The sequence below is a fragment of the Epinephelus moara genome, chromosome 20 (genome assembly GCF_006386435.1).
Source record: "Epinephelus moara isolate mb chromosome 20, YSFRI_EMoa_1.0, whole genome shotgun sequence".
Lineage (NCBI taxonomy): Eukaryota > Metazoa > Chordata > Actinopteri > Perciformes > Serranidae > Epinephelus > Epinephelus moara.
The window spans coordinates 8835166-8861783 of NC_065525.1; the positions used below are offsets into that span (position 1 = coordinate 8835166).

The window sequence follows — 26618 nt, forward strand, 5'->3', positions numbered from 1 at the left end:
TAGGGCCCCTTAACCACATGTTGACACAGCAGTGTGCAAGCAGCAACCTTATCTTCTGTGCTGCTGACTCACACCATTATAGCAGGACTGATCAAACAGACCTTCACTGACTAACACACTGGCTGAGATTGCTGCAGCCTCGTCATGTTGCAGGTCATTTTTTGGTCACAATTAAGCTTCAGACATATAAATGTAGGCTACGAAGTACAGTCAGTAGTTTATTGCATTAACATCTGTCAGATGTGGAAGTATATTCATGAACATTCAAGTATAAAGTCAAGTATATTCATATACAGTACAATAGGTCCATTTATGAGTCTACACAACATATACTCCATATTTATATTGCTGAATTGGGTAGAAGATAACTATAACTCCAAAAGTTTTTCCAGTAATCAAAATGGATCCTTGGACAGACGAGAGCAGCCTTCACTGAGCTTTGGACCACAGCTGTATCCTCTTGGTCTATTTGTGAATACAGTACAATAAGAGAGAGTTCTTTCAGACATTTCTCAGTGATCAGTGAAGCTGCAGGAAAACTGCACCAGGAAGACCGTGGCCGGATGTCAGCGGTGAGCACAATGACTGATGATGATGGTGATGGAGGCTGATGTAGTGGTCGTGAAAGTAGGTGCTCACAGCCAGAAGAGGGCCCAGCAGCAGGCACAGCCACACTAAGCCGTTGCCATAGTTTCCCTGGAAATAGTTTGCGAGGAATACTGCGACCAGGAGCTGGAGGAAGAGGACACAGTGTGGTTTAGTGAAGACTCTTTTTAACCCAGCCTACAGTACACAAGGTATGTTAAAAGGCCAGAAGAGACATGGTTAAAAATTATTTATTTTCTCTCATCATGTGACAAGGTTTGTTTGTTATGTTCATGAAATACTTATATCTGGTTAAAAAACAGAGCAGACTCCTCACACCATTGACCACTTGTGGACACACACTGTAAATAGCCCTGCCAGTCTAAGTGCCGTGGTTACTGCCTTCATTGCTCCTGTTTAGCATTACAACTAATCTATCAGCTGGCTACCTCGGATCAGTCTAAAATATTTGCTCTCGCCCTACGAGGCTTTACTGTTGTCAGAAAATAGCTGATGGGTTCAGCGCTTGCTTTATAACTAACATAGATTGCAGACCTTTGGTCTGATGTGGTGTTATTTCTGTGATCATGTCATGCTCTTTGCAAATGATTCACCACCTCTAATAAAAACTGAAAGGTCAGCTGTGACTAGCACAACACTTTTGGTGTGTCCTTACCATAAAAGATATGGGAAATAAACCCTGCTTTTATTATTTAATCTGCAAAGAATCAAGAGGAAATCATGTAATATTTAGAGCAACACAGGTCCTTCTAGTTATGTCCTCAGATCTAAAGATACTTCTTTCCAGCAAGTAAATATTTGTGACTGCTTGCGTACATTATGAGAGCATTGAGAGTGAACCAAAACAGTTAAGTTGCGGCCCGACGAAACAAAGAGCCCCAAGTCACTATAAAGCTGAGGACTTTGTAGAGCTGCCCGCCCATTCTCATTCCCAGCTCATCAAACACAGCCACTTTGTCAGTGATCTTGGTATCAGAAACCAACACACAGAGGCACCTTTTGTGGCAGTATGATATGTACCGGGTGGCGGAAGTTGTAAATACAGTGGGCAAAAACTGAACTTGTCAAAAACTGCTGCTTTGTCAGTGGACGTTTGCGTTAGACACAAATGCAGAGAGGCACCTCTCCCGGCATTATGATATGCACCGGCAAGCAACAGTAATGATGCCGGCAATAACAGTAGTATAAAGAGTGAGAAAGAGCGAGCGAGTGGGCGGGAGGGGAGGTGGATGGCTTAGACAAACTCCAGACTATCACCTGGGAGCCCACTGTTTGTTTCCTTTGTGAAATTAAGTCAATGGAGTTATTTTATAAACAATGTAGTATGCTATTATGTGTAGCTACAGTAGTGACGTATGTCACGTGACGTTGTATGACATTAGTAACATCTGTACTTATTTCACGCCAAGCCATGATGTTTTTTCTAAACCTAATGACGTGCTTCTATTGCCTTAACTCAAGGAAAGAAACATAAAAATGAAGTGTTTATGGTACCTCGTAAGTTTATTTTTTAAAAGACTGTACTGTAAACTGTAAATTTCCTGAGAAAACCAACTTGTATTTTGAAAGAACACAATGCATGTAACAATAGTAAATTGACATGCTGTCCCAGAATGTCCAAAACTGACAAAGAAGCGTACCTATTGCATTCATTTTTTGAAGTTTAGGTCCACTTACAAAGCAGTGATATTTGGCGAGTTGGAATGAGAACGCGTTGGAGCTGCTGATTTAGGTAACAGTCAAATAAGTGTCAAAGCTTGATGGACTAAACTAGACAACAACATTTCTAGTATGTAAGTAGAAGCAATCAGTGCCTGTTGACCCCATTCAGGTGAATAATTACCAGCTTCCACTGGTGTGATATTCTCACCTCGACTAGCATCATGAGGAAGATCCACAGACGACAGCTGTGCAGGGGCAGAGCAATCATATACTGTGAAGAAGAGAGGAAAAAAGCATCACAGCAAGTTATTATTGCAATGTTTGTTTGGGCAAATAGCCCTGTAATCTCAATACAGTAAGATTCAGGTACTGCAAAAATCACCCTCTCTTTCACTGCTGCTATTAGTCTTTAACAATGAATGGATGTATGCAAACAAAAAATTGAATAGAAAGAAATTATTGCTCTCACATTGCAAAAATGATGCTGAATTTTCATTCATTTCTGACATTGGTTTCTTTACATAAAGTCTGCAATTTAAATTGGTATGATGAGATGTTTTAATCACATTCTATAAACACAAGCAGGAACATGTATCTTTAGTTTAATATAGATTTTTAGCATACAGGCAGCATGGCTCTGCATTGTTCTGTCAGCTAGTCAGTCCACTTTGATCCAGACTAAAACATTTTAACAGCTATTTGATGGAATACTATAAAATTCGATACAGGTATTTGAGGTAGCCAGAGGATAAATCCTAATGACTTTGGGTGATCCCCTAATTTTTCAGCCAGTACCTCTGGCAGGTCAAAGCTTTTAGTTATTCATTGAAATATCTCCACATCTACAAGATGAATCTGCACCAGAGCAGACATTCATGGTTCCCAGACAATACATCAACTACTAGTAGATGCACCCATAAAATTTGGTACACTCAACATATCCTCAGCATGGATTGTAAAAACTTAGACGATCCCTTATTTAGCGCCTTTAGGTTAAATTTCAATTTGTCCAGTACTTTTTTTTATGACCAAATACCAGCAGAACTGATGACATTCCCATAAGCCTCGAGTGTACTTATTGTGCTAATTATCAAATGTAAGCATACTAATAGGCTAAACTAGGGTGGTGACAAACATTACACCTGCATAACATCAGTGTATTAGTGCCTGACTTTAGTATTTAGCTCAAAGCACTGCCGTGGCTAATGTGTTCACATCATATTAGATGGATGGTAGAGATTGGAAAAGACAATTTTAAATATAGAAATATTACATTTACCATTTACCAAAAAAAAACGGTATGAGAATGAAGTATTCTCTTTCGTAAACACACTTCTGTAAATTGTAACAATCCAAACCGCACTAAAATTGGTCCAAAATTCTTTGAGTTTGAATGATTTTAAGCGGCTGGGCTGTTTGTATGACTGCTGCATTCACACAGAAGGGGAGGATGCAATCTTTTTTAAAGTTATAAATGCATTGTGTTGCATATATAATTGGCACAAGTGCTTTCAGTTTTTATTATTATGTACTTTAAAATTGTATAGTTTCCTCAAATGATATACTGGGGGGGACAATTCCCCATTTTTCCAAAGAAGCTGGGGTCCAGACCCCCCGTCCCCCCGGGATTTCCGCCAATGCTCGTTTGCAAATGGAGGTCCAAGAATACCAGTGCCTGGTAGCCTGCTGCATAATCTAATCAGCGTGAGTTACAATAGAGTTTTTGTTCTAATGAAAATGACCTTTGTTTCTTGGAAGTTTGAAACTCTACATCTGCACAACATATGGGCCATTAAGATTCTCACAGGTATTGTTATTCAGCTTAAACCCCCAAACAAATAAATCCCAATAGTGATTCATGCAGTATCAGACTGTACCTCAAAAAGAGCAGCTGACATCAGGAAGACCACTAACTCTGCTCGCGACGGGGGAACATTCTTTTCCACCAGCCGTGTGTATACATGTCTTCACACAAGTGAAGACACAAAACAAAGACAAATAAGAGATGGAAGCAAAAGTTAGGGGAAATAATCTGTTATTCATGTCATCTGAGTGAAACTTGAGGCATGCTTCAGCTTTAAATATGATAATACCTGTGACACCATTTCTGAAAGGGAATATTCCAGTTCTCCCAGAAATTGATCAGAGTTGTAGCATTCCTGTAAATGAAAGATGAAAGGCAGTGAGCCAGTGCTGAATGTGCAACAACACAATGTGCATTAATAGTTTTTGTGTTTGTTTGTTTGTTTGTGCAACTGACCACCAATCTCCATAAAAATGACGATCACCAAAGCGCATCAGTTCTGCCAGGAAATTCAGGTAGGAGTGACACAGGAAGAAGAAGAGGAGCCACAAGAAATGGGTTGGTGCCTGACAAGGAAAAACAAAACAAAACAATACAATTATACCATTTCACGATCTCAGCTCTCTCTGTCTCTCTTATTGAGTCATGAATGGCAGTATACAACTTTTATCTCTAATAATCTTGCCCAAACATACTCCTTCTCCCACTCTTCATCCTCGTCATCATCACCAACATCTGGGACCACTTGACTTTACTTTACAAGATCAAACACTGGAATCTTACATGTGGTCAGGGCTTTAAAGTTCTGGGAAATCCAGACAGATGTATCAAGAGTCAATAAAATATGATGTTAAAATAAATAACAATCACTCACCACCAGTCCCACCAGGTGCTCCACTCTCATAGTGATATCCATACTCTATGTACAAGAATAAAAAAGTGAATTCCACAGGTGTGTTCGTTCTAATAGTCACAATAAAAATAGATTCTGTTTCACTCACAGAAAAGGAGTTCTCTGACCTCTGGAAGATGGGCTCAATCCACTTAAAGGAAAAACAGACTCAGTCACAGTGCAGTAATGATATTCAGTGTGAATGTACATAGTTAACACCTTCAGAAACAAGACTAAGAATCCACAGATTGTGGCTCTATAAAGAAGGACTTTGGCAGAGCAGTGCTTTGAGCTAGGTGCTAACATCAGCATGCAAAGATGCTTCCCTTAACAATGCTAACATACTGATATTTAGCAGGCAAATGTTAACCACCTGTACCATCTGAGTTTAGCATGTTAGCATGCTTACATTTGCTAATTAATACAATAACACGTACAGCTGAGACTGATGGAAGTGTCACTATTCATGCAGGTATTTGGTCATAACCCAAAGTAGGCTATTGAACAAACTGTCAATCCATTTGATAGCTGTTAAGACATTTCACTTTAAACCACAGATGTGAACGTCATGGTGATGCCAGACGAAACGTCAGTGAATCACCAATGTCATTAGGATTCATCCTCTGGGAACCATGAATAGCACGGTTAACCTTGCAAAAATACATTTATTTGCAATGTTTTGGTGCTCGACCTTCATTAGGCAAAAATAAATAAATAATGAAAATGCTTGAAAAAGGTTTAGAAATCAAATTTGGCAAATAAATGTGTCTGCAGGGTTGTCAGTGTGCAACTTTTGATGTCCTTGTCCCTCCCCTTCGCACCTGACTCATAAGATAGATAAAGTATTTCTTTCTCTTCTGTAAAAAATGTTGTGCGAACCCATCCAAGAGAGGTTGAGGTAATGATCAGTAAAACATCTTGAAGTACTGGTGACACTAAAGGAACAGTGGGATCACCAAAGTCATTTGATTTCAACCCATAAACACCTTGAATATCTGTACCAAACTGCATGGTGATTCATAAAAGCCAAGTGCTTTCCATGGGCAAAAACCCAAACCAAAGCAAAACATGAGAATGACATTTATAAACAATAGGTAAGAATAAAATGAGATTTTAATTTTAAATTAGATTAAATCAAATAAAATACATGAAATGAAATAAAATACAAACAGACCAGAGACACTGTTTCAGTGCTGTAATAAATTGTAAGCTGCCTCCAGTGCAACAAAGGTAATAAAAGTGCAGCAGAGAAACAAATCAAACCAAAGGCAGAGGAGAAAAGCAGAGTTTTCACTTAGATTTGAAAGTGGCTATGGGTGAGATCAACATGCAGTTTGTTCTATCTGTGTGCAGCATCACAGCTAAAAGCAGCTTCACACTGTTTTTTCATGTCACCAGCTGACTGCTTCCTAAAGATCTAAGGACCCTGCTGAGTTTATATTCTTCAAGAAGATCAGAAATGTATTTCAGCCCAACATTATTGAGGCTATAAAGTTTCCAGATAGGTACATAGTAACATACACACACAGATAAGTACACAGTAATATACTGTACAGTACAGGAGGACCTTTAACCAGCTGCTGTACCTGCTGCACAATTCCGACCATGATCTGGATAACGATCACCTAAAAGCAGAAAATGCAATTAAGAAGCTGCAGTGTTTCCATCCATGAGACCTACATTATCTCTGGACATCAATTATATCTGGGAAGGCTCATTACAAGTAGATCCACTGCATCAGTCACAGGTCATGCTGAAACTGTTTTTTGCAGTGCCCACACCAAGTAAATATAACGTCTTTAAAGTTGCTAAGTATATGAATTATGACTCATTAACACCTACTGACGTAAATATGGAAATTATAAGAAACTGGTTTAATCTTATGCAATCAATTTGTGACAAAACAGTTTTCTACCTGCACAACTATCCCCAACATTTTATACCAATGTAGGACTGTGAGTTTATTATTTCAGCAGTCTGTTAATTATGGAAGATTTAAAATGCATATATAACAAACAAACTGGGAAAGAAATATGGTCAAATATAACACACATTGTCACTGTGTTTGTATTTCCAAGGTATGCATGACAATTATTTAACTTTTGGTCTTTAATAACTGAAATAATTGAAAGCAACATAGATCTGACACCACTAAATACCAAAAGCACTGTCATTATTTTTCATGAAGAGGTTTTAGAGGGTAGCTGTATTGTTTTATGTTTGCTTGTTAGTTAGTTTGTTTTTAAACTAGAGACACATTGTCCATGGCAAAATGAAAGCTAAATAACTGTCCAGTCACAGCAAAAGGATGAATCCCTAAAGCTAAGTTAAAAATTGTCCTTTCAACATGTGTTTTTCATTTAATTATTAATAGTACATGCATAGATAAAAGAAAACACAACACGTATTTCACTTTATTTCTTTTGTTTGTTTTGTTTTTACTTAGGCATTTTGACTTCCACAGTGAATGCCGTCTTAGGCCTGATGGATAACGATAGATGACTGCTGCAGTATTATAAACAGGACGAGCAAAAATTGCTGTATTATGATATTTTTTAAATTTTATTTTGGAGACAAGGTCCAAAAAAGGTCGTTATGTGTCTCACTCTCTAAAACGGCATCAAACCCTCAGTGATAATGTTGCCATTGTTCAGCTCACCATTTCCAGCAGCCTGTGCAGTAGCTTATTGATGCGGACCTTAGGAGTACAGGGGAAGTCTCTCTGGTAGCACAGTGTGGGGGCAAATAGGAAATAATACAGATCTGAGAAACCAAAGACAGAGTCACAGGGGACAAAATGTATCATTACAAGTTCATGTAAAGAAATCAAGTATCATATTAAGAATGATGAGCAGTTTCACCTCGGAAAGTAAGCTGCTCATTGAAGGCTTTTGGTGCCACAGGGTGATCTTCATCCCTCTCTGAAGACACACAGACATAAAAAGCTGTTAGTTCTTGGATTATTAATTTATGTTTTTGTTCTGAATGAAATCTGCACAACTTCTGGTGTTGGAAAAATACCTGCATCAGTTAAATGGGCCTGTCTGTACCAGCGATTAGTTTCCTGGTATGAATACAGCTTCATCCCAAGAGCAGTGTAGAACCAGAGAGAGAAGAACGCTCCACCTGGTGGACAAAATACACAGAAACATCCATGCAGTGATGCAACACTATAGAGAGCACACTGGGCAAAACATCAGAAAATAATTTTAGATATCAAACTAAACTTAAGTTGTGTTAAGGCTTTGAAATAACCGTGCCTAGAAGCTTAAAAAGGTGTCTGATTTGCTTTTCAGTTCACGAGTATAAGCACATTTTTTTGCAGCAGAAACAAGCAGAAAAACTGACATCCATTAGCTGTTGATAAAATTAAAGTTTGAGTATTTTTTTGAAATTGCTGTCACTGCATCATACATGTGCAGAAATTATGAAATGATGATGATAATGCACATACATATAGTCGTTACCTGTTGATATTGTATGCTCATGTACAATGACTGCAGCAGGAAATAACAGGAGCAAGCCCAGATTTATGAGATGTAAACGATGACCGGTGGTGGGGGACAGCATACCCTGATGGGAATAAATGGAATAGAAGTGCTGATGTTTGCCGGGACAATTATTTTGAGTTGAAAAATTGCTGATGTTGGTTGTTGATGCATTTTCTAAACCAGGATAGACATGATCAAAATAAGAGAAACAAAGAAAATGCAACAGTCTCACCTTTTCCTGAGACCTCTCGAGGAGCAAAGCCACAATGGCAAACATGTTGGCAGCTGAAAAAAAAAAAAAATATATATATATTTTGTTCATTCACAATGGCAGGGTAAGCATGTTGTGTTTACTATTTTATACTGCAGAAATTCCACCACAGAGCTCACATCAAATTCTGTCTGCAGACCTTGAGGAGTGGCTACTACTCCACGTATGTGTCAAGCCTTTCGTGTCTCCATGAAAGAGCCACATAACATCTGATAAATTGCCTCAAGTGATGTCATTTGGGTCAGCGTTGGTTGGGTCTCAAGACGACAAGTTTAAAAATTTAAAAAAAATTGAGGGTGTGGAGTTAGAAAGACATGAGCTCACCAGACCTCTGCAGCCCACTGCTCATCTCTGCTGTAGGCTACTAGCTTAGAGCTACATTAGTGATGGGCAAAGCAGTTCCTTTAGATGTTACTGAATCACTAGAATCAGTTCATTAAAAAGAATCGTTCAAAAGATTCGTTCCCCGAATCGTTCAGTGCTTGGCGGGAGGAGCCCTGACTGTGTACTGCGTAGTCCGACTCACTGAACTGATACACGGCTGAGCTGCTGCTGCGCCTGCCTTGCACTGGTGAGTCTCATTACTGGCCAGCCTAACGTTTTAAGTTTGTTTATCTGGAAACTAAGTCTGTTAAAACAACAGGGAGGTGTGTGATTGTGTTCATGTGGCTTGACTCCTGGCTACATTAGCTGTTAGCTTGAAGAAAACGGTCCCTATAAAAGTGTATTGCTGAGAAGAAATGATTTGAATCACTCAGGGATCAGGGTTACGTCATTCACCGAGTGATTCAATCACCAAGTGATTCGTCAGGCGGTAGGCAGTCCCTCCCTGTACCCTGAGTGCCTCGTGAGTGATTAATCGTTCGCACGGACCGAATCGGCAGTTCCACTCCCGGCCTACACACTCGCTGCTGAGCTCAACTGAACTGAGAAATGAACAAATCAGTTACGGAAGTGATTCAGTTCAGTACGTTCATTCAACAGATTCGTTCTTTTGAACGATTCGTTCACGAACGACACAACACTAAGCTACATTAGCTGCTACTTTCAAAGCACATCTAAACGTCAGATCAAAACTGTTGATGTCTAGCTGCATTGTGTGTAATGACGGTGCCAAGTTTTGACAAAAAAGAGGAATGTGTGCAGTAAAAATAATGACGTCTCTAGTTCTGCTGAACTGTTTTCGAAAGACAGCAATGTCAAACCAGTGAAGCACTCTTAACTAAAAGTCGATCTCATGTAATTTTGGCTATTGGTATTCTTGCTACAATTCTATCTTAAAGATTTCCTCACCTAATATGAGGTTGACAGATGGCCAGTTGCAGTTGTCCTCAATGAGATGCTCCAAAACCTTTTTGACATCTATCAAAAAGCCATGCCTGTTTAGAGGAGGAAAACAAAGGACAATGTCATAAAAAATGGACATCTACATAGCGCTTTTCTAGTCTTAGTGACAACTCAACGCGCTTTACAACATAATCACCAGTCACCCACTGTTAAGCTGCTCATTAGGTAAACATTCACATGCACTCAAACACCAATTGCTCCCATCATTACACTCAGTATATTGCCCAAGGACACTTCAGGGCCCAGAGATCAAATCACAGACCATCCACCTGGTAGATGACTGCTTTACATCCTGAACCACAGCCACCCATGGTGTTACGTACAAATGAGGACTGTGGCTGACAGCTCCAGTACGTTATAATACGATTTAGTAATGTATCAAAAATCTAATTCCAAGTAGAAAATGTACAGTAGGTATAAAATGTATATATGCACAGTTGAATCTGTATACTCACTGTATGAAATTCTCCAATAACAAGTGAGCATGAGACAGGACCTGAAAATCAGAATGACACACATAAAGAAAGGCAGTTACTCATGCTATGCTTGGTGACTCGATCAAAAGGGAAGCGATCAGAACACTGACCAGGAGAATGATGATCCAGTTGAGGACGCCTCTGTATCCAGTGAAGCTGCTGTTGGAGCTCAGTAATGAGTCTTGGACACGATGACAACTGGACAAAGAGACTTGTTTTAGTCATCAGCATGTGTGAAGCTTATTTTTCACCAGTTATGTTAGTAACTGTCCCTTTGCCAGTTCTGTTTGTGGCTGCACCTTTAATCACCTGCTGTGATCAGGTATCACCCCTGGAGGTGGACGTTTACTACTTCCTTCACTATTCAAGTCTTGTTTCTGTCGCTTTGACACCTGTGAACAAGTGATGGAGACAGCAGAGGAAGCTTACCAGAGCAGAGCTGCGTAGGGATGTTCTTGTTCACTGGATGGATCAGTAGCAGAAATGGGAACGCTGTCATAGAGGCTTGCATTGTCTTCTTCAGTCGAGGAAGAGGAGCAGACGGAGGAAAACCTCTTTCTCATCGCAGCCATCTCTGAGTCTGAGGGCTCATCAGCCACAGAGGGAAGCTCAGAGACGGTTGAATTCACTTCAGGAAAAACAGAAATGAGTTCATCATATTATGCTGTGAAATACAAGATCCTTATCACTGTCCACCACATCATTAACGTGACATATTAAGATAATGGCCCATGCTGTCGCCTCCTTTGTTTGAGAGAGATCAAAAATCACAACATTTTTTTCTTTCCCTCCGTGTCAGGTAAATCTTCTGGTCACAAATACCTTCTGCCATGACAGGTCAGAGCTTTGAGGCAGAGATTTGTTAAAATTTTCTATAGTTTTTCATTTTTATATGATGTGTAATCTCTATAAACAGACATCTGCATGTGTATGTGTATGTCTGAGATTTTATGATGTGTAAACAATATCATCATGGAAACTGTGACCTATGGTGTCTATGACTGGGATCAGAGACATATAGAGCATTTACATGCAAGCTGCATCTTCATAAACCCACATACTGTCAGCTACATCCTGTTCTCTCACACGGAGAGGAACTCCAACCAAACTGTTTTAGCAAAATGTCCGTTTATGGTTGTTTTCCTTTTTTACAGAGGTACACATCTCACAAAACACAATTTCAGACTTTACCTGAGCTTCAAGTTCCATTGGGTTAATTCGGCACTCGTACTATACAATAATATGCCATAAATTAAATAAAAAAACATCCCTTCCTTTGGGTGGGTCAGATATTCCAGTGACCTCCTTCCCACGAATTCACCAAGGAGGGTGGCATCTTGTTACATTATAATCCCAACAGTGGGGGTGTTTATTGACTATTTTTAACGCTGCTTCAACAAATATGAAAACCCATATTGTGTGATTTCAGTGTTTCATGTTACATCTGCTGCCAATGAAAACTAAAATTGCCAGAAATATGAACGCAACTCGGCGCGACCTTATCTGACGACAGAAAGCGGCTACACGTTACCTTGTCATCCTCCGCAAAGACACAGCATCTTCCCTGGAAGGTCGAGTCGAGCGAGACGACATCCCAAAACATGCACAGTTTATTAGCCTTCAGTCTGGATAAACCTGCACACACACAGGGCTACGTTGACCTCTGCTAACATCTGGGATGTGCTCAGTGTCGCACGTGAAGCCTATCAGAATAAAAATATCGCGTCTTCTCAGAACATTCAAAATAAAAGCCCCCTGTAAGAGAATTAGCCTTTGTGCACAACCAAAATAAAAGCTTCATAACACCATATTATTTTTTTGTGATTCATGTTTTTATTTTACTTCATCTATTTGCAGATCACTTTTAATTGGAATCTAATTTTCGTGTTTTATGGTATTGTGGCAGATGCATCCATCCATCTGACAAAAAAAGTGACAAAAAATAGAGAAAAAAAATAGAAGAAAATTCAAAATACATGAAGGTTCTTTACAAACTACAGTAACCGCTTTTTTTTAATCAACTCTGAAGTTTGGCATTGTACAGATATGATAGAACATGTCTATGATAATTAGCATATAGAAATATTGTTTGTACTGCTGTTTTTCTGTAGTTAAGCCCCTCAGGCATAATTATATAGCACTGTAAAATTGTAGAAATTAAGACTTGTGACTAATAAATGAATGTCATTTTCTCTTTTGCAAATCACTTTAAATACTACACCCACTGATTGTCATCTTTTTCTTCCTTGCAAGGGAGGTTTTTTTTTGTTTTTATTAATTCCCTGACTTTATTTTGAAGGGCTAGTTTTTTTTTTAATTATCATTTCCAGGTGTTTGAACATTTGTATTTTAAAACACAAACTAAATATTCAACCCATTGAGATATTACAATAAAGACACTATTAAAAAAATGGATCACAAAGTTTCCAAAGGCAGATTTATTTAAAAAGTAACATTTAACAAAATAATAATCTAACAGTGTAAGTGTTACACTTCCAACCGGAAAACCAGATTTGCATCATTCTGAGCCAAAATCCCTTCGAGACACTAACCTTGCGTTGCATGGTTTAACAGACACACACACAGCTTAGGTTACAATCACTGCAGGGAGCTGAAATCATTTCAAGAACACACGTCCAGGTAAACAGTCATTTTGTACATGGAAGTCTCACAGTAATTATGTTGGTTTCAAATGATGAAACATTTAACATAATAGTTTTTACATCTACTTCCATAAACTGTAACTGTGACTATAACAATGCTCAGTCAGCCCTCTGGTTATTACAAAGCTGTGTAAATGCAGGTCTGTTGAGGAACGGTCCTCAGTTGATGGTGAGCACGTCGCTCTGGATCTCATGGCTCAGCTGAGTCTGCAGGTCGCTCAGCTTCTTCTTCAGGACAGCCAGTGCTGACATGACGATGGTCTCCGGTCGCAGAGAGCCGCATGACTCCACGTTGTAATAGAACCTGTGTGCAGGGGAATGTCTCAGATGAGCTGTTGCACTTCTGACACTTACCCTCTGCTTTACTTTTAGCAGATTATAATTCAAAGACAAAGTTGTCTTAGATTTTTTTTTTTTTTTTTTTACAAAAACGTATTGTTTGGTATTATATTATTACACCTTCGCAACAAATTCAAATGAACGTGGGAGATTCTTTTCTCACCTTTCTGGCTTTCCATTGGGGTCATACGGAGCCTGAACCTCATCCTCTTCAATCTCTGAGTATTCACTCTTTGGCCTGAGAACAAAGTGATTTGCGACATTTATTCATCTTAAAGTCATCTTTCAACATTATACATTTAACAATAATCCTTAATGAAGAGCCACACTGAAATGAAAACATACCACTCCTCGGGTCGTGGGTAGACTGTGTGTCTCAGTGCGTTGTCGGGGTCGTACTCAAAGGAAACCCCTGCTGTGGGGTTCCACTTGGCGTGCTCCTTACCAAAGCCTTTCTTGGCGTATGCCCTGAGCCGCAGTTCCTGACCTTTACGAAGCTTCACCAGTAAAATGTCTATGTTGTGTCAGGGAGGAAGTGGAGGAGGAAGGAAAGGTAAATGTTTAAAATGCTGTATAAAATGGTAGACAAACAAACATCTGACAATTATTTGACAAAGACAAACCCTTAACAGCAAGTGTAAAGACACCTATAAGCTTACCATCTTGTTCAACATAGTCGTTGGGATCATTGTCTCGACTTCTGGAAGTCACCTAGAAAGCCCAATGAAAAAAGTGTCAGCATTTTCTTCTGCTTACACTCCTCTCTAATGACTTTGATTAAGGAAGAAGAGACTCACTGGGATGACTCTGGGGTTGTTGGACAAAAGGTCGCGTGAGGTAACATGACGTGTCTGGTCCTCGGTACATCGAACATCCAGCGTCAACTCAACAGAACACTCTGGACAAAAGTCATCACAAGTGCAGTCCTGCAGGAGGATCAAAGACACAGACAAAGTCCTCTTGTAAACAAAGTTACAACCGGGAACAAACGCTGCCAGGATCTTGGTATTATATCCCATTATTAAACAAAATATTCAGGACATTTTCAAAGATATGGTTTAGAAAATAAATAAATATTGAATATCTGTTTAGTCTTGAGTTTCAAGTGTGTATTGTCACATCAGCAGTGGTCCCTGATTACTGGTGTTGCATTTAAGGGTCATTGGGCGACCTCACTGATGACTGGTAGAACAGTATACTTACCCTAGAATACTGCATTTTGTCCACAATGTCATCACTTGTGAGAGGTATGAGACCTGACGACAAAGGAAACATCATTGTTGTATATCATATATCATTATCAGACCTCTCTGGTCGTACTGCAACAGTGCATCAAACTGCATTGGAAGTGGATCCTAAACACTTTGATATGTACCAACTCTGTGTGCAATGAACTCATCATGCAGCACTGATGAATTGGCGTCAATCTGGATCCAGTCAATTGCTGCAAATAAAGTAAAACAAGTACAAGTTAGTCATTTCCACTTTTTTTGTGACTACATTCAATGTTGCTCATGCAGTCATACAACTCTCCATCACCATTTCAACTCTCTTCAACCATATTTTGTTACATTCTCTTCTATGTGACATCAAATACAGCATAGTATTGCAATATTTTTGTGTGGCAATATTTATCTATGCATGAATGCTAAGTATTGATTTTTAGGGATGCACGATAATATCGCCACATCATCTGTACTGGCCGATATTATTTTTGAAATGAAATATCAGAATCTGCCAACATGCTTTTTCTTCTTTTACACAATGAATGAATATTACACACACTGAAAAATGTTGTATTTCATGTCTCCATATGCTCGTATGTAACGAGTGACCTGATGAAGAGCTGGTAGGCTCGAAACATTGTCCTTTTATACTATGATGATAGAATAAAGTATATATATATATATTTTTTATTGGGAGCAGCTACAGTGTTGCAAGTCTTTTTCTTTCTTCCATATGCTCGTGGCCATGATAAGAGTAAGCATGCATAATGTGATGTTAATTCCACTACAGATAAGAACTGATGATCACTAAAATTAGGTGGGGAAAAAGTGGATATATTCATATCGGTAATCGATCAAATTAGTTAATACATATCGGCTTATCTGATATTGGCAAAAAATTCCTCTGACCTATGGTGATTCCCACCTGTGTTAGTTACACCTGTGCTCTTCCAGCTGTGGGCTAGTGTCTGTTTGCATCTCAAGACAACACAGTGAGTTAAATGACTCCAACATACTGTAAAGCAACAGTACCACATAATAAGAATAATAATTCAAAACAGAGGCTAACACAAAAGTCACTTTACCTATAGTGGCAACTTCTGACATGAAGACACGGCGGATGGAGTTTGCAACCCTAAGAAAGGAGAAGAACAGTTGTTTTCAGAGGTACAGATTGTAAAAGGTAACAGAAATGACACTTTCAATCCTCCATAAACTCCAATGTAACCCACAACAGCAAGTGAATATCAACCTACATTAATGTGACAGTTTAACTTTTACATTAACTATATTAGTTTACACTATGCACATACACATTAATGTTAAGGATATTCTCAGTTACAAATAGTAGTACCTTTGTGCTGCTATTTAACGTGTAACGTTAATAATGTTATAACTTAAGATGAAAACAATGGCTGCTCTCTGACACACACGCTCTCATACAACAGACACATAAATGAATACTCACGCCAAATCAGTGTTTTCAATGACAAATTTGACATTTTCGTCTGTCAGTTCTGTGATTTTCACCGTCGGTTGGTTAGCATACGGCATTATTGGAGTTAAATAAGCCTAAAATTGAACGTAAGAGAATCTTCTACACACTCCACTACCGCTGCTTCGGCTCGAAGACCTCCACGGAAGTATTTACTTCCCGCTGATTGGCCAAGAGATATGAAGACGAATACTAATTGGTTATCATGAAGTAAGGAGGCGGGTCTTCGGTTAATATCCGGGTCACGCTGTACCAGGAAGTTCTTTTTCAAAATAAAAGCGCTCAATGTTGCTTTTGTTCGTTTGTTTTCAACATTATGTGTCTACTTTGATTATTTTTTACAGTCTTTGGATTTGCCCCATGACAAAAATTGCTTTATACATTTTAAAGCTCATTTTAAAGCGCTTTGTTTGTCCGTGTCTTTTTTGACACAAGTCACAAAGAATAGTGACTTCCAACTGCAAAACTCCCAGAGTTGAACCTTTGTAATGGATGACTGATTTCATAGTCACGACATAATTAAAAAACAAACACATACCTTTTATATACAATATATATATCTACTTTATTTAAGTCTCGGTCCAACAAATGACAGATCACTGTGTCCAAGAGAACAAATAATCTGAGCAGGAGGGTGAATTCTTGGACAGTAAAACAAATCAAGACAAGCCACTTTCTTACACGTGAGCAGAAAGAGGCCTGTAACTATGGCCTGTGACAAATAATAGATTTCCCTTGCTGGATGAAATCCATAATTCAATACCTTCAGACTCAGTTACAGTTAATCAGAAACAAGAGCAAAAAGAAAATTGATCTTCAGCTCATGACACAAGCCAGCCAGTCGGGATCAGAGTGAGAGAAGGATGGTTTCCATCATCGCCTCTGATTCAGTCCTGTCAAGTTCTTCAGCTGTAAAACACAAGACAAACCACATTTTTATTCATACAATTAAACATCTTTACATATTTTTCAAAGAAAATCTACATTCTGTAAAATGTAGTGCCCCTTCAGTGTTACCTGGTTAAAATGTATTGAATGTATGAATCAGTAAAACTCTTTACAAAAGGAGGAGGGAATGATTACTAATGTAGGGGCCAAGTTTTTGAAAAGAGGAGTTGCATAAATGATGAACACGAGGCAAACACTCACTGTAACAGCAGCTCCCATGAGCCCTTGCACCACTGTTTCACCAGTCGACTGCACCTACAGAATGAAGTGGAACACATAACTTGACATATTATTGAGAAATTAGGTAATCTAAAACAAGATTACACCTGAGTCTGTTTTACTGCCTTCATTCTGAACTCATTGTAATATGTATCAAAGCATCTTCATCTTTCTCAGACTGATGGGTAAAACTGGTAAACAGAGTGGTGGGTATTCCTATACACAATAAGTATTAAAAGAAGTCTTAAAACAACTCCTCAGTGACCACACTTCATCTGTTCACCCTTTTGTTAAACCTTTTAATGCTTTATAAGCACTCAACCTGTTTGGCGGTGCTCGCCATGTTGACTACATCCTGAATGCGGTTGTCAAGGAAGCTCCAGGTGTCCTGGAAGTCTGGGGAAGAATCCTGCAGCATCACCAGCTCTGTAGTGTTATAGATGCCCGTCAGCGCTGCCCGTTTGGTGTACCAGTTCATCTACGAAAGACAGGGTTGATACAGAAAGTTCACATCATGCATTTTTCAAAGAGACAAACAAGACTTTGTCATTTTAAACTCAATGTGCCTTACATTACACATACAGCTACAGGTGACATGTACAGAAGAATACACTAAATAAAATACAAGAAAGAGCAATAGCGTTAAAAGAGAAGAGAAAATACAATACACACAGAGGACAATTACATTTTAATTAATTTTAACACTGATTAGTAACAATGATAATTTGTTTACCTCAGTTTTGAAGCACGAATGCCAAAAAAATTTCAGGTGTTAAGTTTCTCAAATGTGACAATTTACAACTTTTCTTTGTTTACATCATAGTAAACTGAATCTCTTTGAATCTAGACTTTTTGGTCGATACCTGATGACGTCAAACTGGACTCTAAAAAACAAGGATGAACATATTTTCTGACAGTCTATGGACCAAATGATTAATCAATTAATCAAGTAAATAATTCTGTTGCATCACTGCAGCACAGTGGTCTCAGTTTACCTTTTTTAAATATCACCGAGGCCACTTTGCTGCCACTTTTTTAGTTTGACATGCTGCTTCATGAACTGATAAACTGTAGCTGTGATAACACTTGCAGAAGGGAATGGTTATTTTCCATCCTAAAAAAATGGCAAATAACAGTGTATTTTTTTTTTACAATTACAACCACTGAAATATGTTAATATCATTCAAATCCTAAAGCTGATGTCACGTTGTCGGAAAACTACTTCTAACATGACTATCAGGCTGTAAAGGAGGCATGAAAAGATTATGTAAGGGGTAATCTATGATGAAGGGTGACTGGAGTTGTAAGACATGCAGATATGCATTTTAGGAGGCCAGCTAATCAGTTATAAGTTATATCCCTGGTCCGTGTTGCAAACAGGGATAGAGTCAAGTGTTGGTGGGGGGGGGGAGTAACCTGGGAGGTGGCAGGCCTGATATTGTGGGGGTGGTGATGAAAGGGGGACAGGAAGGTATGAGCGGAAGAAGGAGGGGCTCGAGGGTGATAGGATCCACTCACGTCTGTAGAACGGTCTCCGGCGTAATACCAGATGTCATCCACGAGGGTGGAGAGGTGCTTCAAGCTGTCTGGGATGTTGTGAGGAAGGAGTAGGATGCTCATCGCCTGAGTACACAGACAGAGAGTCAATCATCAAATGTAGTTTCTCTTCCAGACCTGACCTCTGCCAAACAGAGGAGGACACTGAAGTTGACTTTCCCCTGTGCTTGTCGTCATGTACGCTATACCTGTGGCCAAGTTTCAATGTAGGGGATGTACATCCTCAGTCTGGTCTCTACAGCATCTCTAAGAAAGTCAGCAGTCTCCTTTGGTCTGCAACACAGTGGCCAAAAGCTGAAATCTGCAATTTTCCATTTGGAGCTCAAACAGTAAAGACGTTTCTACAGCTTCTACAAACAGAAGTTTAGAGAATTTACGCTTTAACCGTAGAATTAAACTGCAGATGTTTGTGTGTGTGTGTGTGTGTGTGTGTGTGTGTGTGTGTGTGTGTACGTACTCGGCCTGGCCCAGCTGGACCTGGTTGTGCTGTTCAGCCAGGATCTCGGTCAGCTGTGAGTTGCACTGGGCGATGAAGTGTAGGACCAAGTCTCCGGCTCCTTTATAGAACATACCACTGGAAGCAGAGGACAGGCCCAGTGTCTGGTACAAACACAACACACAAACACAAACAAACAGGTAACGCAACATTAGCCAAATAAGTTGCAATGGTTCAAGCAGAGACAAAACATCACTTCATTCTGGCCATCTAATAACCTCAAAAGAGGAGGAGGTTGAGAATGTGAAGCCTCCTCGTGGCCAGGAAAAAGGGGAAAATATAGAATGCCAATTTTGCGCTCTGAACGTGTGCTCTAAAGCTAATTCACTTCTGTAACAGCAGCTCACCTCAGCAGCGGCCGCGATGGCTTCCATTGACCAGCCGTGCTGTGGGACAAACTCCAGAGCAGCCGTCAGGATTCGAGCTTGAAGCTGCTCCTCCGTTTCGTATTCCTCCCCATGCTCTCCGCTCTGGTCCTGGTAACTTTCCACAGGCACACAGAGAGGGCATAAATGAAGCACTGAGAGAGAAAACATGGCATGAGCTGAAGTCATGAAGAGCCACTTGCATCTGTTTGAGTGTCAGTCAGTACCCAGAAATCCTCTAAGGTGAGGTCAGTCAGCAACATAGACTTAGTGCTGTAACAAAAGTTGTCCCCTCTCATACGTTGAAAATGTGTGACTTCATCCCAACATCCCATCTGTGAGCTTTAGGCTCTTTAATTAGGAAGACTTCTTTGAGTCTCCAGTTGCAAAAGTAACAAGGAATTTCTTAATCCAGTCAGCTATTGCATTGCATAACAAACATGCATAACACTTACCATACACTAGAAGACTCTGAAAAGACTTCAAATCTGACACCCTCTCACTTCTAACGACAATGTGAGATTTAAGTCACACACTAAGATTTTGCAAAGGCTGGCAGTCTTGCAGGGTCACAATTTGCAAAACTACAACTAGATTTCTTTTGAGATTATCTCCCATCCTGCTCCTGGTGGAAAATATTACACCAAAGTCCCTTTAAAAAATATCTATTAGAATGAATAATTCCTTACGTGTCCACAAAAACACATAACTCTAGAAACACAAGATAAAAGGTGTCATATGTCGACTGTATTCTTGTCAATTTGGCATTGATATGATCTATAAAGATAAACTGTATTTGTGTACAAACTTTACATTTTGGATTTTGTCATCTCAACTTACTATCAGCCTCCGCTGATTAGCAATTTCAGTGTGACGAGACTGTGGAAATGAGAGGCGAACTGTTTTAGAAATTAGGATTTTTCACTAAAATAAGTGCTGAAATGCTTAATTAAATACTGACTCTTGTTCACTCCACAGTTTCTCCTCCTTCTAAACAGCACAAGAGAACCAAGACTTTTACATTTTCCATGTCTACCCAGTTTGCTGCTTCTTGTTTGGTGCTATAGAGAGTGCAGCTATTGGTTGTTAACAATGTTCACATCATTAAACTATTTGCGTGTGACAGGAATAAAAACATAAGAATTATTTTAAATTCATTTAAATTAATTACTTGTCTTAAATTAAATAATACTTATCAAGTTTGGTTTTATTGGAATGTCAAGACAAGAAAAAGACACTTGTATCTCAAGTCTTTGTATAGACTGACCTTGTGTTTGGCTCGGCAGCCTCCTCAGCAGCTGGGTCAGGTGAGCCTTCCTGGGAGGCTGCTGCTGGTTCCTGTTCAGCAGAGTGAGCCTGGTAGTGCTCATTGTAGGTTGTGGATGATGATGATGAGGAGGAGGAGGATGAGGAGGGGGGTTTGTCAGATTTGGATTCATCCTGAAGCCTCAGTGCTGCGCAGTGGAAGCCTCGGCTCAGGCTGCTGCATTGGGGCTTTGCTGCTGTCGGTGCAGCCACCACTGTCGGGAGAAATATATATTTATTAGCTTCTAAGTATTTGGTTCGGAGAGAATGTGACCAAACTCTATTATGAGATGTCACATTTATATTTCTACCAGCAGCCTGGGACACTCTTCTTTGGAAAAGTTCTCGGTTTTGAACGCAGCCTTCTGCCTACTGCTGTTTGCAGATCTCCCCAGATGACTGACTGGAATCAGACCAATTTCTGGCCACTTTAGAACAGTCTAATATTTTGACCTGAATTATGAGGAGCTTTCAGGTCAAAATTTATTTTTAAGCACACTCAGCCGGAGTGATTTTAGCTTGTCTAGTTGTAACAAAATTCAGTTGGGCTTTTTCAAGTGGTGACTTCTGGACCGTTTTTGTGATGTTAGCAATGAATGAAAGTTTAAACTGTTGAACGCTGTGTGGATCTGTCTGGCTGTTGCTACAGGCAGCTTTCTTCACCATATATACAATCCTTCTCTGTAGTCCTCCATCAACCTTTCTCTCATGCCTCACATTCTAAATGTCTTTGTGTAGACTGGATAAGAAACATTTCGATCCTGGACAGACATCTAGATATTTTTGTAAACATATTTTTTATTTTTCCTACAACTTTTATTGTGAATTGCCTTTCTTTCTTCTCCTCTAATTGTGTCCAGTCTGTCCAAAATTGTTTTACGTCCTGTCTGTGCATGTACATTTGCAATGTAATAATGTTTATAATCAGTAATTTCTTCGTGAGGTCTGTATAACACCAAGGAACATGAATATGCACATCATAAACTTCAGTCAGTCACCGGAATTTGATTTCCCCATGTGGGTCTTGATGATGCACAGATGACTGCAGGATGACAAACGCCAAAGCTGTCCAATTAACGAGTTGCCTGTCAGTCAATATAACTTTATGAGCCAGGAATAAAATGCAACTGTGTGCCATTTTCCCTCTGGTCCAAATGAACCGAGCTGCAGGAGTGAAAGCACCCTGAATGCAAAGGACAACATTTGACAGCTTGCATAACCAGAGAAGAGACGCCCCCCAGTTGCTGTAAGGTGTTTCTCTTGAAGTGCATGCTTGAATGCCGAGGTCTTAAGAACCATAGCAGCACGACAACCAACCGTCTAATAAGATAGTTTTGAAAGCCAGCAGTCGATAAAATGTTGCTCAATTGTGTCCTTCATGATCGCCGTCTGTGACCGACTTTGGCACGGATAGCTAACGTCAACACTTGCTCGTCTCAACGTCATGCAACAAAAAAAATTAAAGGGTGAAATTTTGCTCAGTGAATAATTTCCCGGGCAGTCCATTGTACACACAAGACAGCGACAGTACAGTAGTCTTGTCTTACCGCTGCCCAGCCCCCGAAGTGCCCTTCCAGCTCGCAGACCTCTCAGCAGCGCCGCCATGTTCAGCTGCGCTGGGCTGTTTTTTTGGGGAACAGTTGCGTCATTTAAGCGCGACTCTGGTGAGAAGTACAAACTATAAAGTTAGCAACAATAAGACTGAATATAAATTGTCGATGTTTATTTAATGGGTTCTTATGAAATGTGCTCTGCTATTTGTACAGTGCTGCTGCTCCTGTTTTAATGTTTTAATGCTGCTCCTGTTTAAACTGCAGTTAAAATTAGCTAAGGTGGCTAAACTGGCACATTTTCTGAGATGTCTATTAATGTATACTGTCCCTGTAACTTTAAACTGTATGACTAAATGAACAAATATCTTACCAACTGACGAATTAAATAAACAAATAAATAGCGATTTATATAAAAAAAAGGGAAGGAAGGACGCTGCCTTCAATCTAAAACACATGAGAAATAGTCTATTTCAATAAATGAAAAAAACCCAACTATAACAAATGGGGATATGCATTTTTGTGTCTACACTATTATAAGTAATTCCTTAAATATATAGCCCACATTTTTACCGAATGGCCAAAATGTTATTAAAATCTATGGTCACGGCACACTGAAAATGATTTTATTTTTGAAAATTCAAACCGGAAACACACTTTGTGTAACTTGACAGTGAACTCTCCGGTAAGGTAACGTTGGGTAAGTCAGTACGTAGGATTGAAATTGTCTTTTATTTCATTAATTTAACCATCAAATGCGTTTAGGAACATTCAGACAAACATATGAGTATATTTTGTTAGTGGGCAGCCATGTACCGGACTCTACCAGTGTTAAAAATGCGCTTATGAATTAAATAAGAACCAGCGTTTTCTGCGTCACACTTGCTTTTCACCTGAATCAACAAACAAGCTAACCCGCTAACTAGTAGTTAGTGGGTTAGCTTACATGTAGACACTTTTACAATGTAAGCTTAAAGCTGAAATAAACACCACATATTTTGTTTGTGTATTTTAACGTTATAGAAGTATGACTATGGTAAATGAGAGTAGTGAGAACCTGCCAGACTATTGCACCTTTCATCGTTAAATGTAATGCCATTCTTTTAAAAACAATGTAACACTATTTATTATTACAGTGGATTAGCAATAAACGGCTATCTGCGCAGGTATTATGATAACAAACGCAATAATCCCAAGGTCATATGTATTTTTTTAAATGGGACTGACACAGTCAGCATGAGGCCATTTCTATATTTATGTGCTTATAATACTACATGATAATGGTGGTAACGTTGCTTTGTTATGCGTTTGGTCATTTCCGTTAGTCTGGCTGTATTATCTCCAGTAACAGACACGTGTCTTCACTTTCAGATGATCCACAGAGAAAACAGAGAAGCCATTTTGTAACTATAACAACTTCAGTAAATCAGCACTTCTCTTCAGAAGTCATGGCAGGCCTTGGCATCAAAGCAGGAGACAAGGTGATGATGGTTTGGACTCAGCCCTCAGCGCCAGGAGCTCTGAAACAGCATGCAGAGGAACTGGGTGCCATTGTTGGCCCGGACAGCAAAGTGTCAGTGGAGAACATGGACAGATTATTGCTGTGTGAGTGACTCGTTACTGGATTACACTGACAAGACTTTTATGTAACAAAAGTAAAGTACGTATAACAGTTATTATACATGGCAAAGTCAGGAGTAAAATGATCCTCTTCTCTCCTTAGCCTCCCATCCAGCGTCCACCTTTGACTGGGTGCTTTCTTGCCTTCTGGCTGATAGCTCCTCCATCCACAATTCAGAGACTCTAGAAGAAATGGCCAGAGTGCTCAAGCCTGGTGGGAAGCTAATTCTGGAAGAAGCAGTCACAGGTGAAGTATTATTCTGACTTATTTGACACACTGAAAATAAAAGAGAAAACCAACATTAAGTTCATCGTAAGGTGTGTTCCGCCGTCAGATCAGCTTCAGTGCACCTTGGCATTAATTATATAAATCTCTGGAGCTCCAGTGGAGATGAACACCATCACTCCAAAATATATTCCTTCATTTGGTGGCAGTGATGGCAGTGGAGTGGTGTCTGACATGTTGACCCAAAATCTCCTATAGGTGTACAGTTGCACTGAGATTTGGTGACTGCAAAGGCTATAGCATTTGATTCACATAATTTTCATACCCATTCAGTGACCTCTCATGCGCTGTGAATGGGGGCATTGTCATCATGAAAGACACCATTCCCATCAGGATAGAAATGTTTCATCACAGGATAAAGGGGATCACTCAGAACAACTTTGTATTGATTTACAGTGACTCTTCCCTCTAATGGGACAAGTGGACCCAAACTATGCCAGCTCAATGCCCCCCACAGCATAACAGAGCCACCACAACCCATCACTTTAGGGGTCGATCATTCAGGTTTTTCCTTTTATTTGTCACCTGTCTGTAGATGTTTAATGTCTGAAAATGATGCCTTTCTGGAAGGAAAATAGACGATGGAGATGGAGTCACCTGGCACTTACAAATGTATTATTACTCATCTATGAATGTTATTTATTTCCTCTTCAGATGTCTTTATCCACAAGGTCACTGGTCTGTGCTGATAAGGTTGTGACTCTACTTATGTTGTGTTTGACTTGTTTCTCTCTGTGTTCAGGAGCTGAGGCGCAGAGTGTGAGGACTGCTGAGAAACTGATGTCAACTCTGAAGTTGTCAGGCTTCACGTCAGTGACAGAGGTGCGTGAGTGGGTTTACACACAAAGTGTGCATCTGCGTCTGCGAGTACATGCGAATTCACATTAGTTCTCTGCATTTGCACCATTATACACTGTGCACTAGAAGGATAAGTTGCACGTACCAAACCACAGTGTACAGGCAAAAATAAAAGAAATGTAATCCTGTGATCAACCACATAAAATAAATCAAAAATCTTGCATCAGGAGGAGAAAACATCTGCACCAGTGAAATCCTGTTGCAAAATGTCTCCTTTTTAATCGTTGACCCTCTTGCTTTCTCTCCATCCAGGCCGGTAAAGCAGAACTCAGTTCTGAGGCACTGAGCTCCCTCAGGATGGCCACTGGTTACCAAGGAAACACTCTGTCTAGAGTCCGCATATCTGCCTCCAAACCCACCTTTGAGGTGGGATCATCCAGCCAGATTAAACTGTCATTTGGGAAAAAGCCAGGTGGGTTTATAAGCATTTTTAAGTGTATTTTTGACAAAACTCTATGTGACAACAAATGGTCAAGAAAAACACGATAACCAGTCATATCACACATGAGATGACAAACATAGCTCTACAAATGTGTGTACATGATGTCTTTTCCATCACTTTTTGTTTGTAGAGATAGTTTGAGATTGCACCTAAGTTGTTGACCAACATACATAAAAATGTATGTCAGCTTAAATTAAACTGTGTGCAGCTGCTTGTGGAGATGCAGCTGACAGCTAGTCATTTGCCATGTGGACATGAAGCTTTGTACTGTACGCACATTGTTAATTTCATACAGATTTGCGTCTAGGACAATCAAGTGCAAGTTTGTAAAACAATACTATAATTTCTGCTTTCTGGGATTCATGTAGTCGTGGATCATTTCCTCTGTGCAACTGACCTTAAAGTCAGTCCATAGCTTCACAAGCCCAAGATGCAAAAACTGATTGAAAACTGAATTTATCTATTATCTACGGTGGCCCTGAAAGGTCACAGCACTGCAACTTAAGAAAACACATGCAAAAAAAAAAAAAAGCAAATTTAGAAAACATTTTCATCAATTTGACAACACGTGCGCAGCATTTAGAAAACGCGCTGCAAAGACCACAACACAACACATTAGAAAAAAGCGATGCAAAGACCACAACACAACACATTAGAAAAACGCGCTGCAAAGACCACAACACAACACATTAGAAAAAGC

At 39.6% G+C, this 26618-nt stretch overlaps 4 protein-coding genes across 5 annotated transcripts in view; 1 reads left to right on the top strand and 3 right to left on the bottom strand.

Moving 5' to 3' along the window:
* Positions 1 to 195: 195 nt before the first annotated feature.
* LOC126407572 (diacylglycerol O-acyltransferase 1-like) lies at positions 196 to 12262 on the bottom strand. The gene is made up of 18 exons (XM_050072570.1): positions 12081 to 12262; positions 10979 to 11177; positions 10660 to 10747; positions 10529 to 10569; positions 10020 to 10105; positions 8688 to 8740; positions 8432 to 8537; positions 7986 to 8090; positions 7826 to 7885; positions 7624 to 7727; positions 6551 to 6589; positions 5074 to 5115; positions 4947 to 4991; positions 4529 to 4638; positions 4362 to 4427; positions 4146 to 4233; positions 2477 to 2539; positions 196 to 732 (listed from the first exon to the last, which is right to left on the bottom strand). Exons 2-18 carry the CDS (start codon positions 11119 to 11121, stop codon positions 520 to 522), a joined length of 1452 nt encoding a protein of 483 aa, XP_049928527.1. The 5' UTR covers positions 11122 to 11177; positions 12081 to 12262; the 3' UTR covers positions 196 to 519.
* Positions 12263 to 12970: 708 nt separating this feature from the next.
* polr2c (RNA polymerase II subunit C) lies at positions 12971 to 16438 on the bottom strand. Its single transcript, XM_050073539.1, has 9 exons — positions 16246 to 16438; positions 15863 to 15912; positions 14927 to 14995; positions 14755 to 14807; positions 14349 to 14477; positions 14211 to 14262; positions 13897 to 14065; positions 13715 to 13789; positions 12971 to 13516 (listed from the first exon to the last, which is right to left on the bottom strand). Exons 1-9 carry the CDS (start codon positions 16329 to 16331, stop codon positions 13372 to 13374), a joined length of 828 nt encoding a protein of 275 aa, XP_049929496.1. The 5' UTR covers positions 16332 to 16438; the 3' UTR covers positions 12971 to 13371.
* Positions 16439 to 16795: 357 nt separating this feature from the next.
* Positions 16796 to 22811, bottom strand: coq9 (coenzyme Q9 homolog (S. cerevisiae)). 2 transcript variants are annotated; one of them, XM_050073537.1, is made up of 9 exons: positions 22710 to 22811; positions 21125 to 21377; positions 19840 to 19975; positions 19454 to 19596; positions 19185 to 19269; positions 18958 to 19062; positions 17762 to 17917; positions 17422 to 17475; positions 16798 to 17181 (listed from the first exon to the last, which is right to left on the bottom strand). In XM_050073537.1, exons 1-9 carry the CDS (start codon positions 22765 to 22767, stop codon positions 17146 to 17148), a joined length of 1026 nt encoding a protein of 341 aa, XP_049929494.1. In that variant the 5' UTR covers positions 22768 to 22811; the 3' UTR covers positions 16798 to 17145. The 2 variants fall into 2 exon arrangements, with proteins under 2 accessions (XP_049929495.1, XP_049929494.1); XM_050073538.1 differs by lacking the exon at positions 22710 to 22811 and having other exon boundaries at positions 16796 to 17181; positions 19840 to 20012; positions 21125 to 21258.
* Positions 22812 to 23356: 545 nt separating this feature from the next.
* Positions 23357 to 26618, top strand: part of ciapin1 (cytokine induced apoptosis inhibitor 1) — a 7411-nt gene continuing 4149 nt past the window's right edge. Inside the window, exons 1-5 of the mRNA XM_050073170.1 lie at positions 23357 to 23412; positions 24084 to 24317; positions 24436 to 24579; positions 25361 to 25440; positions 25729 to 25888. Of these exons, the coding sequence (XP_049929127.1) occupies positions 24161 to 24317; positions 24436 to 24579; positions 25361 to 25440; positions 25729 to 25888 (541 nt within the window). The 5' untranslated portion in view covers positions 23357 to 23412; positions 24084 to 24160. The remainder of the gene's footprint in view (positions 23413 to 24083; positions 24318 to 24435; positions 24580 to 25360; positions 25441 to 25728; positions 25889 to 26618) is intronic.

Excerpts from the sequence above, each read along its gene's own strand:
- LOC126407572 (XM_050072570.1), bottom strand. The coding sequence starts at position 11,121 with ATGGCTGCGATGAGAAAGAGGTTTTCCTCCGTCTGCTCCTCTTCCTCG. Across the intron at positions 8,091-8,431 it reads TGAGCATACAATATCAACAG|GTGGAGCGTTCTTCTCTCTC; the intron begins GTAACGACTATA and ends TTTGTCCACCAG. Across the intron at positions 4,234-4,361 it reads TTTCAGAAATGGTGTCACAG|ACATGTATACACACGGCTGG; the intron begins GTATTATCATAT and ends ACTTGTGTGAAG.
- polr2c (XM_050073539.1), bottom strand. The coding sequence starts at position 16,331 with ATGCCGTATGCTAACCAACCGACGGTGAAAATCACAGAACTGACAGAC. Across the intron at positions 14,996-15,862 it reads GTCAGAAGTTGCCACTATAG|CAATTGACTGGATCCAGATT; the intron begins GTAAAGTGACTT and ends CTTTATTTGCAG. Across the intron at positions 14,478-14,754 it reads ACAAAATGCAGTATTCTAGG|GACTGCACTTGTGATGACTT; the intron begins GTAAGTATACTG and ends ATCCTCCTGCAG.
- coq9 (XM_050073537.1), bottom strand. The coding sequence starts at position 22,767 with ATGGCGGCGCTGCTGAGAGGTCTGCGAGCTGGAAGGGCACTTCGGGGG. Across the intron at positions 19,597-19,839 it reads CCATCGCGGCCGCTGCTGAG|ACACTGGGCCTGTCCTCTGC; the intron begins GTGAGCTGCTGT and ends TGTTTGTACCAG. Across the intron at positions 17,918-18,957 it reads CCGGAGACCGTTCTACAGAC|ATGAACTGGTACACCAAACG; the intron begins GTGAGTGGATCC and ends TGTCTTTCGTAG.